Here is an 18,417-nt window from a genome sequence, read left to right on the forward strand (position 1 = left end):
AGCAAGTATAGTTTCACTTGTTGTGACAAAAATCAACTGAAAAAAAATCGAATAGTGTCCTGTCGAAGGCATGTCAAAGGTTGAGATGTTTGCTCATGTTACATATTTTAGGTCCAAATCTTGAGAGATGAGGAGATGTTGGATGCTTATGTTATAGGTTTCATATATCTTGTGTAATCCAAGCTCAATTTAGGTCGATACTGAATAAAAAAAAAAAAAAAAACCAAGAAGAAACAAAAAAATTGAACAGCTAGACAATTGAAAACCAATTAAAGAAATTGCAAACTAGTAGAGAAACGAGTTGCAAAAAATAATTCATTAAATGTTTTGAACTAGTTTAGTTCATTGATCATATGTCAGTGACAATTCACCAATCATTTCCACTTTGTTTAATTTATTGTTTAAAATAATAGATATATATCTTTTTGTAAACTGATAATAAATATGAATATATAACATGAAAGAATATCTTTGTTTATTCTATAAATATTTATTTTATAACATTGGAGCGTGTCAGTTCACTACAATCTTGTTAGACACTCAAAAATTCTCTTTTTTAACACCCAAAGAGCTCAAGGGGAAAAAAAGATTTTTCCTATCATTTAAGTGTTTTTCTATTACCTAGCCAATATATATATATATATATATATATATATATATATATATTTATATCTAAACATAGTTTCTTTTTTCTATTTATTTAAGATTTTTTTTTTTTTTTTTTTGGCTTACTTACTATAACTCATTTTAGGTCTTACTTTTATTTTTGAGTTCTTGAGAATTGTAATTTCTATTTCAATTATTTATTTATCCCTTATTTAGAAGTGTGTCAAAAAAAAAACTCTACAAAAATAATCAAATTGAAAATATTTTTGGTTTAATCTTTTGAACCCTAAAATGACACTGTCTTTGTGTCACTTTTTCTTTTAAAATAAATAAAAAATAAAAAATAAAATTGCCCACACCCGTTATCATGAGCACCGCCTATTGTGGTTGTCTTCTAATGAGAAGGGTTGTTATAAAGAATAGTCTTATTCTATTCAAATATTGACACATGTACTTTAGGGCTAAAATCTTTTGACTAATTGTAAAGTGAACGTGGAGAAAATAAGATACTATGTGGATCCTAAGATACTTATGTCAATATTTGAGGAAAATAAAATCATAATGTATACGACATGTTGAGTTGATAATTCAAGATTAATCAAAGTTTTCTCGTTACTTTAGGAGTCAATTTTGGCCCAACAACCCGATAAAACATTATTAAATGCAGCAGGTGTGCAAACTCCTCCGAGCCCTCTCTTTCTCTTTCTCCTCTTTTAGAGACCTCCATTTTCATAAAACTAACCCCAAGCTGGCACATCAAAATGAGTATGCACTACGAATTCTCCATCTTTATATTAGCTTTGTTATTCTTCATTTTATAGAGAAGAACTTAGTGTATACACATTGATACGTGAGAATATAATAAAATCAAATCATTTTGTTGCTTAATTTTACCTAATCTTTCACATAATTTCTATTTGTTTTATTCTCAATTCGTTTTATTTCACAAACCAAATATGGGATATTCAGTTAAAGTTTAATTTAGATCCGAGATCAGTGCCAGGCAAGGGATGATGTTTCCCATGCTGACATTTTTTTTTTTCTTTAGTTCTCTTTAACTGGAGTGTAGTGAGGGACCCCAGCCTCTAGGAAATCCTAGAGTCTAACTGTGGTGTCTGTTCTTTGAGCCATTTGGAAGAAAGTAGTAAAGTAGTAACCTTCGTTAATGGGAAATTAGCTAGTCCAAGAAGCCCATAAGTGCTACATTAAAAAAGTAAATTAGAAAAATAAAAAATGATATACTGATATTTTAAATATTATTTTATTTTTATTTACTGACGGCTCACTGTGAATAAGTAACATCATGATGTTTGGTGGTCAGGTGTGACTACTCTATAAAAATTTGATCTCCATTAAACAATAATTTTTATTCCGGTAAAAATAGTTTATACTTGTTAAAATGATGATTTTTTATCCTTCGTTAAGGTATAAAAGAAGGGCACGACACTCCACTAGGATCAAGAGTTTTACAAGTTTTTAAGCCATAATTTAATCTTACTTTGGAAACATACAAAATATTGACTTTTTAGTTATATGTTTTAGCTATTAAAAGCCCAAAGCCCATTAAGTACATAGGATATTTTAAATTATAATTTTGGAACTCTATCAAACATTCTACTTCTAGCTTACTCTTGTTTATATATTTAAAATTTCTAAATATTCGACTAATTCATCAAAATAATGAGTTGTCCCTCTGTTCCTATTTCTAAATATTAGTTGTCTGCTACATCTAAAAAACTCGAGCACTTCTCAAGCAAATTCATCTTTTAAAAATGTAAAACCCTCCCTCTGCAAATTAGGATGAATTTTGATTGTGCTGCCAAAAAAACAAAAAAAGCTTGATTTGTTTTACTTAGATTAATGATATAATTTTCAATTCGTTGTAAGATTAAGATAGGAAAATGTTGCAGTACTGAAAATGTTTCAAGACATGTTATAATGTCGTTTTCCTTAAAACGTTATTTGTCCCTATCAGATCGGTGTGTATTAAGTCAGTAAATACGTTTTCAGGATAAAATGAAACCCATAATATAATCTGATATCAGTTTGCATTTTACACAAACGAAAATTGATCACAAACATTTTTAGAATAATTTGAACAAATTTTCTAGAATTCTATTCTTGCAGAAAATAGAACTCAGATTTAAAAATGATATAATTTGTGGAAGTAAGAAAGTGAAGAAGAAAATGATGAATTTTTTTGTCTATTTCGAGGAGTTAATTCTGTCTTTAAATTGACAGAACTGTGCATTTTCCTAAAGGTTGCATCTGTTCAAATCGCAAAACAGATTTGACCTAGTCGCACCTTACGGCAAACTAGTCGCGCCCTGATTGAGCCTTGGTCGCGTCCTGGTCAAGACTCTTTGGAAAATCAATTATTCTGAATGTTTAGTCGATAGTACTGTTGACCAGGTCGCACTTGGTTGCGTTACTTGATCTTATAAAAAATATAAGATTAATTTTAAGTCATCCGATCATGATCAACGGTCACGATCGACAACCCAACTAAATGGTGCACTAGCACTTTCTCTTGATTAACTTTAAAAGGTTATTCCACCTTGTCATTTATTAATAACCTTTCATTTTCCACTTTTTCTAATGTGGCAAAAACCTACATAATATTAAATACTCCACTTTAAAAATTCATAAATGGAAGACTTTAAAAATCCATAAATTCGTATATTTTAGAAAATATTTCAACATTCATTTCTATGTCTTTGAATTCACAAACACAGGAAGGTTCCAATAGAAGAAAAAAAAAAAAGAATAATAATTGCTTTTGCTAATACATAAGCTTTTAAAAATTAATGGGGTGCTGTAAATTAAGATGATGTTGAGAATTTCACTTGTGAGATTTGTCCCACGTTGGAAAAAGTGAGTATTTGATGAGTGCTTATATACATGGTGTAGCCCGAGACTCATTAGACTTCAACTTTTTGGTCAAATTGGTGCTCACTCATGTATATCAAACACACTTATGGACTCATCCGATGCTAACAGATGACTGGTTAGAATTACATCTTATTTTAAATGATAATGTTGAAAATTTCAGATACCAATATTTTCAATTCATAATTACCTAGGAAAGTAAATTTTTTTCCAAAATTATTTAAAATTTAAGAGCTCAGCTAGATTGATAATGCAAGATATGATGTATAGACGTCTTCGTCCTATAAATTATTTTTTATTTAAAAAATAAAAAATAGGATTCAAACATTCGCTTCATGAAACATTTTGCTCATCATTCAAGTGGACTTCTTTAACGTTGTCATTTCAACGACGAAAAAGAACAATATCAGCACCCAAAAATAAAAGAAATAAGAATAGTAGAGTAGTAGACTTTCAGTACTCTAAAAGAGTATTTATCCCACCACTGCCAATGCCATTGACAAAAAATCTGCTTATATATTAGCTTATAGCATTCTTGGAGCAGAAGCAGAGCAGCTAATAACCATGTCCGTTAACGGAGTTCAACCATGTTTGGTGTTGCTGGTCATAATGACACTAACACTGGTTCTTCCTGAGTCAGCTACACCCTTGAAGAAGAAATTTTTGAACGTAATCAAACAGGTAAACAGCGACGGCCCGTATGTTGGTCTTGTCACAGTGATTTCGTCCGAAGAAGAGGCCTTTTTCGCCACTGAAACTTTTAAGCCTCATCAAACCTGTTCTTTTGTGGATTTGGCAGGTGTGTGTTTTTAACTTCATATACATAATGGGTTTATAGGTAGCTATTGTTTTGGTGTGTTTTTCAATGGACAATATGCTGCATCGGGTTTTGCAGGCAGACGATTCCTGGTGGGAACGGTAGAGGAGAAGAAGGTCATCTATGTGAGATGTGGAGTTGGAATGGTATTGTTCTCATTTCTCCTTGAATTCAATTGTACTGCTTTTGGTAGGAGAGAAAGGAAAGAGAGGGAAAATTGTGGATTTTTCTCTTGGTGTTTGGTTCGGGGAAGAAAAAACAGGAAGGAAAGGAAGAATGGTTGTGTCTATTGAAGGGTTCGGTTCATTTCTCCACCCATCTTAAAGATGGGTTCTGTTTGTTTTCTTTTCTTACTCGATTGTCCTAGGAACCAAACAAGGAATCCTTTTCAATTCATCTTTTCTGAATAATTTTTCTCCTACCCTTTTTCCTTTCCCCCCAAGCAAACAAAGTTAGTCCGCCGGGCTTTATGTTCCTGCTTTGCCATCAGTCAATCATCGAATGATTCTTTGGCACCAAAAATGGTGTCATGCAGTGTATAATTTAGGCTGAGACTGTCTAGTGGTTGTCTCCGAAAAGAGAGAATATTTATTGTTTTAAGTCCTGTTGGCTGACCTGCTTCTCTAGAGCTGGTATGTTTGATTGCTTAACTCAATTTTGGCAGTTACCTAAAACTAAACCATAAGGATGATCAGAGTCTTTTAGTTTTGTGACCAAAGAAGAAAAAGAGAAAAGTCACACACTTTGATATGGATATTTAATTGGACAATATGGCTGCTCTAATAAATATTATAAGAATATGATTTAAGATATATGGGGGAAGCAGCCTGAGTGGATAATGGATTTGTTTCAACTTTTAACACACCAGTGATGAACTTTGAATTTACTTCTTTAGTTGTGCTCTATTTTTGCAACTGAGGAAAACTACAGTGCAATTATTTCTTTCCTGTACTAAGCAGGGGACAGCTTGCTTATCAAAGAAATGAGAAGTTCCAATTTGGACTAAAATAGAAAGGCCATTAGACCTCATTCTGTTCTCTGTAATTTACTTTCAAACACAGTTCAAGCTATTTTTGAATGTGTAGTTGCCTCAATCAGGTGAATGCAGCTGCAGCAACACAACAAATGCTGGATCTGTTTGACGTAGTGGGTATTATCCATTTCGGCATTGCTGGCAATGCTAACAATACCATGTCCATTGGAGATGTCCTAATTCCGAAGCAAGTTGCTCACACTGGCATATGGGAATGGGTGGTATATATAAGCTTCTCTCAGGCCTTGACATGCTTTTCTTTTCATGTTTTTGCACTGTTATTTTTGGAACTAATGCAGCTTATTCTTGTAATTTCATTATATTGACAGAACAACAATGGAACATTGATTAGCAGAGCCTTTGCTCAATTACACTTTGATAATTACAATGTACCGCGAGGTGAAGAATCTAATCGGTTGGGGCGTATTGGATATTTTGCTGAGGAATTATTCTCCAAGTCAGGGAAGTCTAATACTGATCGGCCATTGTTTTGGGCGCAAACAAGCCAGCATTGGTTTCAACTTGCTGCTAAATTGGAGGCTAGACATTCACACAGATTTCTTTTTATTACTTTGCCAACTTTTATCTCTATTTTTTTTTATGGTAAGGTAGAAAATTTTCAAAATTGGTGCCTTTTCAACTTTCTATACACAAAATATTACTTTAAAGCTAGCCAAAAAAGATTAGATAGGAATTTTAGCACTGACCATATGATTTAAAATCCAATCCCCTTCAGACCTCAAGGACTTACTGAGTTTTTCACTTCTCTCCTGAAGGATCCCCCTTCTATCCTGGTGCAAATTTATTTATTATTTATAACCATCATAACTTGATAGTGCAAATTTATGCTCACAAGATATTGCACTGGACGATTTTCTCAGGCTGTCTACTTGAATCACTCCATTCACATTAGGACCTAAATACGAACACTTGAACATGATTTAGGCAAAAGAAAAAGGACAAGAATAGATGACTTTAAATGATTAAGATAATACTTTGACTAGAGTGCATCTAGTAGTTTAGTTCCTCCTCCAAAAGATAGCACATTCTCATTCTAAGCACCTACTTATCCAACCCCTTAAGAAGGAATGTCATTGCCACCATATATCAATGATCATAGGACAATTTTTTCTAACATACTGGCTATTGCTTGTATCAATGTCTTTTACAGCTAAAATGTGAATGAGAAGGGGCTATTTTAGCCCCCTACCTCCCTTTTATTTTGTTAATTCTTAAAATGCAGTCTTCAAATGATGGAAATTTGCGAGGGTTTAATGAGAGGGTTCCATAATACTGAATTTTTTCATGAACGGTATTATACAAAACTTTCAGTGTTGAAAATTCCTTTCCTGAACCTTTTTTAACATTTTCATTCTTTCTATTCCAGGGGACTGAACTGGATCGCTGCCTGAACTTGAGCTTTTGCCTTGTACGGAAGCCGAAATTAACAGTGGGACTCAAGCTATCAACGGCCAACATTTTTGTGGACAATGCAGCTTACAGAGAGTTTCTTTTTCAAACTTTTCAGGTTTCTGCTGTGGATATGGAGAGTTCAGCTGTAGTAATGGTAGGTTTAATTTCTTCATTATTGATTAATTGAGTACGTTATAACTTTCTTTCCTTTCATTTCAACAAGGCAATTCTATATGATAAGTTTCGGATTGTCAAGAAGTAACCACCATCCTGGCTTGTATCATAAGCATTGAGACCCATTGGATACATCCATGTTTATAGGTCATTTTGACTTTTTGAGGATGGTCTTCTGCTCTACTATCACAGATAGACTGCAAAATCAAATCCACGTGGACACCGGATAATCAATGCATTGGGTGCACATACCTAATGTGTGCATCATTAAGAAGTGGGAGCTGAAGGATTGCCAAGCTTATAGTTAGAAATGATTTAAAGCAGGATTTCTGCTGATATTCAAAGACATTATGGACCTCTGCTAGATTCTGTGTGTTTTTGTATTTCTTGATGCTACAGCTAGACAATATTATGTGCATGTTCTGATTAACTGTATTGTTTTGCCAGACAAGTCTATCAAATGGCTTCCCTGTGATTGTCATCAGGGCACTGTCAGACTTAGCGGGAGGACAAGAAGGACAGAATGAGATCGGCATATTTAGGCCCCTTGCAGCTCTCAATGCTGCCAAAACAGTTGTTCGCTTCATTCGCTTACTGCCTAAATTTGCAGCTCGACACTAATTGACAGGCAGTTCCCATATCAATTAAAGGAAAAAAATGGTCCAAGCAACGTATATTGCGTATCAATGAATAAACGTATAATCTTTCTGTCATAAAATCGATTAGATTTTATCAGCACCAGGTATATGTATGGCAATATAGGTGATCTTATGGTGAAAAAGACATTATGGAGCTCTATTAAAGCTAAAGCATCTTATAATGAATCTTGCAGAAATGAGAGTTGCATATTACAATAAATTTAAAGATTTTAAAAAAAGTTCAAAAATTGTGTTCACCAATCACTGAAACTGTGATTTTAATGGGTTTCACTCAACAAGTTCGTATTTCAACAATTTTCCTTGCTCCCCAACTTAACCCAAAAGTTTAAGCCTATTGGGTCTTAAGTCCAACCATGCATATAAACACCCATCATTTACTCAAATTTTTCAATGTGGAACAAGCTCACAAGTAAAATTCTCAACAATTTCCTCACTTGAGTTCCAACCGCTCCCCGTTGAATGGAAACCATCTCCCTTATGAGAGTAAGCTTAATTTCCCAACAGTTGCTTAAGTGGGTCTTACCACTGGCGCATTACGTGTCTCGGATTGTATTTCACGTGCTTCCGAACCAATCTTACCTCCCACGTTTTGACCATATTCGGATCCATCCCAAGTTTTGATGATTCGTCAGGAGAATAGCTTCCTGTCTCGACTTTTACGATGTCACCGACTTAGAGTTACGAACTGTCATCTCTGATACCACTTGTCAAGACCGGAGGAACCCATGAGTGGATTTGATACACATGAGTGAATACCAACTTAATCCAAAAGTTTAAGTCTATTGGGTCTTGAGTCTAACCATGTATATAAGCACTTATCATCCATTCAAATTTTCCAATGTGGGACAAGCTCACAAGTGAAATTTTCATCATTTCCACCCTGAGTCGGATGAAAATTTCCACCCTGAGTCGGGAATCCCATTTGCTGAAAAGCTCTTACATCGGATCAATCATGTTTGGTTCTATTGATTTGGGTTGTTTAGCTGCATCCTTTGATTTCATAATTGCATTTTCGCTTGCTGGTCACATGATGATACTGCCAGCTAAAACAACCATTTTGATTTATCTTTGATTCAGAATGACTTCTTCACAGTTTTGCGTTTAAAGGTTTGGGTGCTCCTCACGCACAACAACATGCAGAGAATTTTGCTTGTATTGACCTCGCTCCCTTATCAAATTCGGAGGAAATACTTATTTGGGAAGGTTTGAACCCTAGTTTCCAAATTACTCTCTAATGGGAAGCCAAGAAGTAAACCACTAGGCCAAAATACCATGTTTACTTTTCACTCTTTAAACTAATATGGGGGGCAAAAGAAAATGAAACCATTTAAAGTCCATTTAGTTTTGGAAAATAGTATTTATTTTTATTTTAATTTTTTAAAAAAGATTATTTAAAAAAAAAGTTAGTTAATTTTTTATCTTTATAATATATGAATGAAATAAATGAACAATAATAAAAAATTCTAAAACTATTTACTTGTGAAAATAATTTAATTTTTTATTTTAATTTTTCAAGTAATTACAAAATATCACATTTTTTTTTTTTTTAAATTTACATAGAAAAGTTAGAAAATATCTCTTCATTATTTTCTAGATTTTTAACTCTTAGTTTGAACAGGAATCATATAGTTATGATCTTAAACTTTAATTTCCGCTAATTATGTATTAAGTTTCTTTTAAATCCACATGAATCTAAATTAAAGTCCCAAAATCTATGATCCCAAAAACTATTTTATATAATTTTTGAAAAATTTAAAAATAAGTTATCCTTTTAATAATTATCTTGAAAGATAGAAAAAAGTAATTGTTGCAACGTCCCGGAAAAGGGTTTGGAATGATGAGAAATAATAATATTGAAAGTTCGATGGAGTCCCCACTAATATGTTATTTACTAGGTGCGGTTAGCTTACTTAATTACTACTCGTTGATTGGTCTTTAAACTAATTATAAGGCTAAAGAACCAGTAGTCTTGGTCTACTTTGGTGAGGAGGGTGGCACCTCCTAATTATTTATTGATATACTCTCACTTTTGACGGAGGAATACCGTGGTTACAAGACGAGCATTGGGAGATTACAAATAAAAAATTAAAGGTCTCCCAAAAACAACACTAACAACCAACCAAAATAGGACTACAAATCCAAACAAAGCTAAATAAGAAACAAATTTAAATAAGCCTATCAAAAACAAAAATAATAAAATAAACTAAAATAAAAAAAAAATCTAAACCAACCAAACAAAAATCGAGAGGATGAACTAATGATGAAAGGAAGTGAGACTCAATCTATCCATCCAAAGGATACCTTTCAGAGAACGTGGCAAAAGATGTTGTTTTTCATAGATGACAATGTTTCTCATTTCTCCTTCTCAAACACATGCAATGTATATTATCGAGGAGAGTTCCTAAGGATAGGGGTGATTACCCGCTCATACAAGTAGCACCCCTTTACTCTGATACCTTAAGCAACCTACGGTCACAACTGAAGCATATCAGGGCACTTACCTTACTCAGTAAGCCCTAAAGTGCTTAGTTTATCTCGTACTCATACATTCACGCAAAGGTTTATTAGCAGAAGTTCCCGAGAATAGAAAAGATTACCTGCCCATACAAGTAGCTTCCTTATACCCTAATACGTTATGCAATATACAACTACATCTGATACCTACTAGGGCACTCGCCTTTCTCAACAAGCCCTCGGGTGAAGAGTATACCCCGCCCCAAATACATGTAATACTACTATATTTAATACTGATAATACTTTACTACAATACTTTTTATGTTGTTATCTCTGTGTCATTCATTACATTCACATTCATATTCTATATTTATGTGTCAAATATTCATTATCTCTTTCTGTATTCATGTCTCTTTTCACATATTCTATTTTCATGTCATTTCTGTCTGCTGTTTTTATATCTGTTGCTTCCATAATTGCTATTTCCATATCCATTATTCTCATACTATCCATGATTAAACTTACAATTATGTGTTTAGAACCCTTTATACCGGTGATAATCATAGTCATGTTTCCGCCCCATGACGGGTTGTGCAGCCCAAAGACCGGACTTAACCATGGTCGGTCCATTAGAAATAAATCAACCACATTCTATAGTCTATAGGTCCAACTGACTGTTCCCACACTTGTCTAGACTCCAGGGGGACACTACCCTTCCCCAGCACAATCGACCATCTTATCTCTACACTTTATCTAAGACATGTGGGTGCACTAGCGCTACTATACATTTCCGCAACAGTACTGTGCCCTTTTTCCTGGTCCATCGAAGTTCTCAAACCATACATTGTAATTTAACATTATCAAACAAATGCAAAATAAATCATATCACATTTATTTCTTAATACATTTCCTATATTTCTTGCATCTCATACGTATATCATAGTTCAACATAGAAACTTCATTACTCATGCCACATAATTTAACAACATATATTCATACGTTTATTATAAAATAGCCAACCCACATTTATCATTCATATACTGAAAATATACATTTAATTTCTTACACAATTAACAAGAAAATCTGTCATTTCAACTTTCCATTTTCTTAAGTAATATCTAGTAACACGACCCTAGGCAAAGCAATTTACAATTCAAATGGTTGGCATTTCAGAACCCACATGAAAATCATATGCATATATACATAATATTTGCATTTTTCACCACTTGTTTCCTCAAAAATCCTGATTTAATATATTCCCCTTTCCTGATTTCTTGAACTACGCCAATAGGGACCCCAGAATGATGCCTGCGGCACTCACCCAAATTCTGAATCAAAAACTCTAGTTTAATTAGATAAACCTCAAATAACCTACTATTTCAACACTTTCTCAACTCATAAACCTCAAATAATCATTTAAAACTCCAAAAACTAGGAATCCAAACCCTTACCTCAACTTTGGAGCGATTCCTAAAAAGCCCAGTTTAGAAAAATTTACTCCACTAGATGTGTAGAGAATCTCTCCTAAAACACCATAGTGATTTTCGTTTGTTGATTTGGGTTGAATTCGAGTTGAAATCTTAGAGAGAAGGCAAAGGAAATTGTTTTTAGAGAGAGAAAGCGAAGAAAAAGTTTTTACTTCATGGAGAAGCTTCCTCCAATCTTTTTATACATGATGTTGCCACGTGACTTTGTTGACAAGAAGACAGGATTCGTCGATGAACCACAAAAGGGAATTCATCGAGGATACATTCATCGACGTGGTTTGCTCTTCTTTCTTTCAAAATTTTCCCTTTTCCCTTATTATTTATCTATTTATTCTTTTTATTATCTTTCCTAATTGTTAGACCGAGTGGTTAAGGGTCTTTCATTCCAACTGTGTTTTGATGACAACAACCCATTAGCGGTTCTTTAAGGTTACTAACCTTTTTCTCTAGTCCAGCTCAGTCACAGAACGACTCCAAAGCAAGCAAGTTTCAAAGTAGCCAAAAGCAACATATAACATGATCAGAACTCAGCCACTCAAACCCAAGCACTCAAGGACTTTACACAGCAAGCATATGTTCTAAGTTGAGTATGAGAGTTAGAGAGATCAATTTTGTAATCCTTTGTGTATGGAGTGACTCAAAAGAAGAAGCAAGAAATGGGCATATCACATACACATCACTTGAACACAAGCATAGTCCCACACACATATAACAAGACAAGTAAAACTACATAAAATGTCTAAAAACTCTCAAACATGTTTTAGTTAACCTAAGACATCTTAAAGTAGATTAGGCATCACTTCTCAAAAAGGAATAAGGACCTTTTTACTTTGAACTAAAAGTATTTTTCAAAGTAGTAAAAGGGGCCTCGTCGACAAACACAGGGCTTCGTTGACGAGAACAACATAGGCCCTCGTCGACGTACACAGGGTACTCATCGACGAGAATATACCGAGAGTACTTAAAAATTCAGAGCACCTTCGTCGACGAATACAGGGGATTCGACAACGAAGCCTGTACACTTTTCGTCGATGTACACAGGGTATTCGTCGACAAAAAGAAACCAAGACCTACCTGAATTCAAAAACAATAACTCGTCGACGAACACAGGGCTTCGTCGACGAAATCACTGAAGAGCTCTTTGATGAAGGCGAGAACTCATCGACAAATGTCAGGCTGCAGACCTTATTTAATGTGCCAAAACGACTAGTTTTCACCTTGTCTCATATCAATAAATGCCCAACGGCTCTCCAGCACCCAGCTCGCCCCTTTGGTGTTTAAAATAGGTCCTTTGCATTAACTTCAAAATAGTGAAGCTCATTAGTTGTTGAAATCATTCATTATGCATTTACTCTAGGGTTTCATTGTGCAACCACTTGCCCCCTTGCTCTTGCTCTTGTTTACACTTCATTGAAAAAGAGGATATAGTGTGAGGATTACGTTGTGATATTCAGCTCAAGAGGTGCATTTAAGATTGTATCTACCTTTCTTCAACTACTTGTTTTGTAAGGCTTTTTCTGAGCTATTGTAAGGTATCTCTAGGTGAGTACCATTGTAAGAGCTTTTGGTGAGCAACTATTTGTATAGGCTTCTCTGTCGGAAGGAGGATCGATAGTGGATCTTGGTAATCCTTGTGTTGGTCTCAAGGCGTGGACGTAGGCAGGGTGCCGAACCACGTTAATATCACTGTGTTAAGTTTCTTTTCTCTCTTCTCTCTTGTATTGATTATTCATTGTCATTTGCTTTACTTTTATATTGTGATATAATACACTTGTTCTTGGCAAGATTTTTTGTATTTTTAGAAAACTTGCATATCCGCAAAAAACGTCTATTCACCCCCCCTCTAGACGCTTATATGGGCCAACACTAATTATTTTAATAGTCATAATTTTTCGGGTCTCTATAGTGGGTCTAGGAAATGTTAAAATAATTGTAATTCTGGGATGCAGTTGATTGAATTAAGAAAATGTGAATTTCAGGGTTTTGAACTTCGAACACCATGGGGCCTGGATTTAGGGTTGTTAGCAAGCCTCTCAGTAAGTCAAGTAAGGGAAATAAATTATAATAGTTATTTTGAGAAATACTGGTTGAATTAATACGTAAAAATAAGAATATAATATTTTTGCCTGAAATTATTATGATACGAATATCAGATAAAATTGTATGACATATGATTTATACTGAATTGTGATGTTTTGAGATTTGAAATATGGGAAATGATGAAAAGTGGTAAATAAAATTGTTTTATTGAGAATGATGAATTATGTTATACCAACGTGTATTTTACTAGTAAGTGATGGAATATGAAATATGAATATAGAGATGTTTTCTATGATAAATGAAGAAATATGAAATAATGATATGTTTTATTGAGAAATATTGAAATACGTGAAATGGAATATATATATTGAAATGTGAATACTGTAATGTGAAAATTGTAATGTGAATACTGAGTTGTGAATACTGAAATATGAATATTACAACGTGAATACTGCAATGTGAATAATGGAATGTGAATACTGAATTGTGAAAATGGAAATGTGGAAATGAGAACCCTAATGGACTGGAGTATTTATGAAAGCATGGTACCGTTACTAGTGGGATGATAAGTACAACCACATGGTCTCGTGGAGAGTGTGACGTGACAGTCGATTGAGCCAGTGAGAAGGGTAATTTTTCCCCCTAGGTCTGGACCAGGGATAGGCATGCTAATCGTACTGTAGACGATGGATTTCATATTTTGATTTCTTATTTTGATCTAACCGGGTAGGTCAACCGCGGTTTAGATCCAACCTTTGGGCCGCACAACCTTGACCATGAGGGAAGGCATGGTGTGGTGAATATCCTCAGGACAGCCATGAGTTGCAGACAACACATGGATGGGTTACAGTGGACACTCATGAGTTAGATTGTGAAATGGAAATGGGAAATGGAAGAGTGTGAATTTAATTACATAAATAATTTAGGCGAAGTAAAACTCTCCACCTGAGGGCTTACCGAGTAAGGTGAGTGCCCTGATAAGTATCAGTTGTAACCGGACCCGAACTATTTGGGTAAGGTTAAAAACGATATCAAAGCAGAGAGGAGCTATATGTATGGGCGTATAATCTCCACTATCCTCATAAACTTTTGCTGATAATTATGGGTTGTAGGTGCATGAATTTGAGAAATGGAATAAAACTTATAAAAAATTGTGTTTTATATTTATATGATTATGAATATGAATTTGCATATTTTCTCACATGGTATTATGACTGAAATGAGTATATTATGATATAACAAAACTCATATTACTACACACTGTAAATAATTTATTCCGTCTTACTGAGATATGTCTTACCCAAACATCTAATATTTAAGGAAACCATGACAGACCAGGTGATAGAACTCAGTGATAGAGGGGAGTTGGTACCCTGATAGACAAGGTGAGTGTTTTGTTTAGGGATATATGAGTCCTAGTGTATATTATGGGTTTTTGGGGATGTGTATGGTTGTATAGAACTCTGGGTATTTGTATTTTGGATGGTTTGTAAATATTGACTTCCGTTGTTAGGAATGTGTGTATATGGTGAACTGATTACCCTGTACCCCACTTCAGGTCGGGTTATATTTAAATGGTATCAGAGTTTTTGACGTGATCGATGTTTGATTAATATTTATTATTTATTGAAAAGGAAAAAAATGGTATGAAAATCGGGGCGTCACATGGTCATTACCAAACCAGATTTCCTCTTTTTCCTATTTTCCTTATTATTTATATTTTCCGAGTCTCTACATTCTCATTTCTCTCCCTTTCACTCTGCTTTCCGAGAATCTCTCTATCTTCACTCGCATGGTCTATTTCTCTCTCTCTTGCTTTCTATTTTATTTATTTCTTTCTTAATCTCACTTTCTCCTTTGTCTCCTTACTTTCTAAATCTCACTTTTTATTTTTTATTTTTTAAAGGCCCGGATAGAAGGGGAAGCACAAGTAGAGAACTTTGGGGCTCTCTGATTTCAAATCCAAGCTCAGGTGAAGATAAGTTCTTTGATTTATTTATTTTTTACGTATTTTCTATAAATTTTCTGGTCGTTTGCTTTAATTTTTCTTACAATTTCCCATGAGCCAAATAGGATGAAATTCTCTTTCAATCCAGATTAGGTTAAAACAAATATTAAGGCTGGGTTGAGATTTAGGCTAATTTTGAATTTGGGTCGAGGACAAGCCCAATTGGGTCGTGGGGTTAATTGGGTTTTGGGGCTCAATTAGGTTGGGTTAGTCAGAATGGTTCAAGACTAATTGGGCCTAAACTTTAGAATTGGACTGGGCTTTTGCACTTAATTTAGATCTTTAGGTTGGACAACACCTATTTGGGCCATGAGATTTAAATTGAAGATGGGCTTTAGGTTTAAGTGGGCTTGGGTCTCAAATCTGGTCAATCAGGTTCAGCTAATGGGTCCATGGACTTGGACCCGGGTCAATCAAACGTGAGTCTTTGGGTGAATCTAAGGGTATTTGGGTATAGCTATTCAGATTTGAATCAACATTTGAGTCTGAGCATTTCAAATTCGAGTTAATTTCTAAATCTTTTTTGGTATATTCTGAGAAAATTGCTTTTTATTTTTTTATTTTTAACTAAAGGAGGGCTTCACCTCCAATTATTTATTGATATACCTTCACTTTTAGTGGAGGAATACCGTGGTTACATGACAAGTATTGAGAGATTACGGATAAAAAAGACATTAAAGGCCTCCCAAAAATAACATCAACAACCAATCAAAACAAGACTACAAATCCAAACAAAGGTAAATAAGAAACAAATCTAAACAGGCCTAACAAAAACAAAAATATTAAAATAAACTGAAATAAAAAAATCTAAACCAACCAAACAAAAATCAAGATGATGAACTAATTGTTTTCTACTTTATTTAAACACTAACAATAGAATTCAAAACTCAGCATTTGCTATAAATTTTAAGAATGAATCATGCAAAACTAACCAGTACTTACCTGTTTTTGAATTCTTCGCTCCAACTTCCTCTTCCTTTTATCCAAGCCTCCTGAATTCCATTCTACCAATCCTTCACCTTCTGCAATTCAAGCCTCTAAATTTTTTATTTTCTTCTCCTTCTCAATTTCAAAGTCTTTAGACCTCCCTTCCTATCCTCACAATTTTTTCTCAAAATTCTCAATGAATAATTCATTTTCTTTTTCTCTCTGTGTCTCAATTACTGTGTGTGCCCTTGTCCTTCTAAAGCTCTCTATTTATAGACCTGAGGAGCAACTGGATTTAAATTTGATTGATCAATCAGTTTTAAATTAATCAATCAAACTTTAAACTAATTGGTTAATTAAATTAATTAATCAATTTAAATTATTCAATCACATTTGAAAAATCAATTAACCTTTAAACTGATTTCTTAACTAACATTCTTTTGTATGTGCAAGTGCAAATTGTGAATAAAAGAATTAAGACTATGCAAAGTGTGAGATGGCTAAAACCGAGGCAAGGGAGGTTGAAACTAAATTTGGATGGGAGCAGCCTGGGGAACCTAGGGCCGGCGGGTGGTGGTGGCATCCTTAGAGACCATACAGGTTCTTTTGTGATTGGTTTTTCAAAATATTTTGGTTCTTGTTCAAATAATGAAGTTTAATTGAGAGCTGTGTTGGAGGGAATTAAGATTTGCAAACATTTGTGTTATACTTGTATCGATATTGAATGTGATTCGAATATTGTAGTTAATTGGATAAGGGCCATGAAGTGCTCTTTGTGGTATTTGCGGGATTTTTGGGAGCAGCTTATTAGTTTATTGGAGGGAGTAGATTTTTAGATAAATCATTGGTATAGAGAAGGGAACAGAGTGGCAGATGCATTGGCTCGACAAGGTGCTATGGGGAGGAATAAGTTGTTTACAAATAGTAGTCAACTCCTCAGAGTTAGCAATGATTTGTATAAATTGGAGAAGATGAGTACAGCTTATATGAGGTATGTTTAGCTGATTTTCTTTTGGTTTTAGCTTATACTTTATGTTGTTTATCTTTTATTTTGATTTGTTGTGTGAGGTTTGTTTTGTAGGTCCCGTTTTGTTTTGTTTTGTTTGGACTTGTAACCCGGTTTTTGGTTGGATGTTGGTGTTGTTCCTTGAGAGGTTTTTAACGTGTTGTCTTTTGTTATCTCCCATTGATTGTCTTGTAACCACAGTATTCCTTCGCCAAAAGTGAGAGGTTATCAATAAACAAATGGAGGTGCCACCCTTCTTTAAAAAAAAAAAAAAAATTCTTTTGTATGTGTGTAGTTGCAAGCATGGAGAACCACCTTTTGTTTTCATTTTTTCCTTTTTGTTTTTTTATTTTCTATGTAAACATTCAATTTTCCCTGTATTTTTATTTTTCTTATATTTTCTCACTTTATTGCATTAATAATTTTGCCCAATTTTTGTTATATTAGCACTGGACAAAATGGGGTGTCTACATTAATAAATTATTTTCCACATTTAAATAAATTCTTTATCTTGTGTCCGAGATGGACCCACAAAGTTCCATATTATTATTTCTGTCATGATACCAAAATTATTATAATTAATATATTTTAGGAGTAGATATGAGAAGTATTATAGGAGAAAGTTGAAACCAAAAAGGGAGAGAGATCCAAACAAAGGAGGTCTTTACTTTCTATGATATGGTCACATTTGCTAAGCAGTAGTTTATATCATCAGCAATTATTTAAAGATCATATTATTTATAGATGGATTTAAGATGTGAAGAATGTCTAGTTGAGAAACCCTACACATTAGTTTCATTCCATAGCTAGTTAAGAATATTCATCAAAACAAAAGCACCATACCAGTGCAAATTCTAATAATGAAAACTGTTAAACTTTTGTCTTTTGTAGAGAATAACAATTC

General features: G+C 34.0%; 1 protein-coding gene across 1 annotated transcript; it reads left to right on the plus strand.

Moving 5' to 3' along the window:
• The first annotated feature begins 4,059 nt into the window (after positions 1-4,059).
• LOC131166537 (bark storage protein A-like) lies at positions 4,060-7,553 on the plus strand. The gene is made up of 6 exons (XM_058125130.1): positions 4,060-4,294; positions 4,391-4,458; positions 5,411-5,566; positions 5,675-5,884; positions 6,733-6,912; positions 7,380-7,553. The coding sequence occupies exons 1-6, from the start codon at positions 4,060-4,062 to the stop codon at positions 7,551-7,553; spliced, it is 1,023 nt and encodes a 340-aa protein (XP_057981113.1).
• Positions 7,554-18,417: the final 10,864 nt, after the last annotated feature.

The sequence above is a fragment of the Malania oleifera genome, chromosome 10, assembly GCF_029873635.1.
Source record: "Malania oleifera isolate guangnan ecotype guangnan chromosome 10, ASM2987363v1, whole genome shotgun sequence".
Lineage (NCBI taxonomy): Eukaryota > Viridiplantae > Streptophyta > Magnoliopsida > Santalales > Ximeniaceae > Malania > Malania oleifera.

Coding starts and splice junctions, on each gene's coding strand:
- LOC131166537 (XM_058125130.1), top strand. CDS start 4,060: ATGTCCGTTAACGGAGTTCAACCATGTTTGGTGTTGCTGGTCATAATG. Junction 4,459..5,410: donor TGAGATGTGGAGTTGGAATG/GTATTGTTCTCA, acceptor TGCCTCAATCAG/GTGAATGCAGCTGCAGCAAC. Junction 5,567..5,674: donor CTGGCATATGGGAATGGGTG/GTATATATAAGC, acceptor TTATATTGACAG/AACAACAATGGAACATTGAT.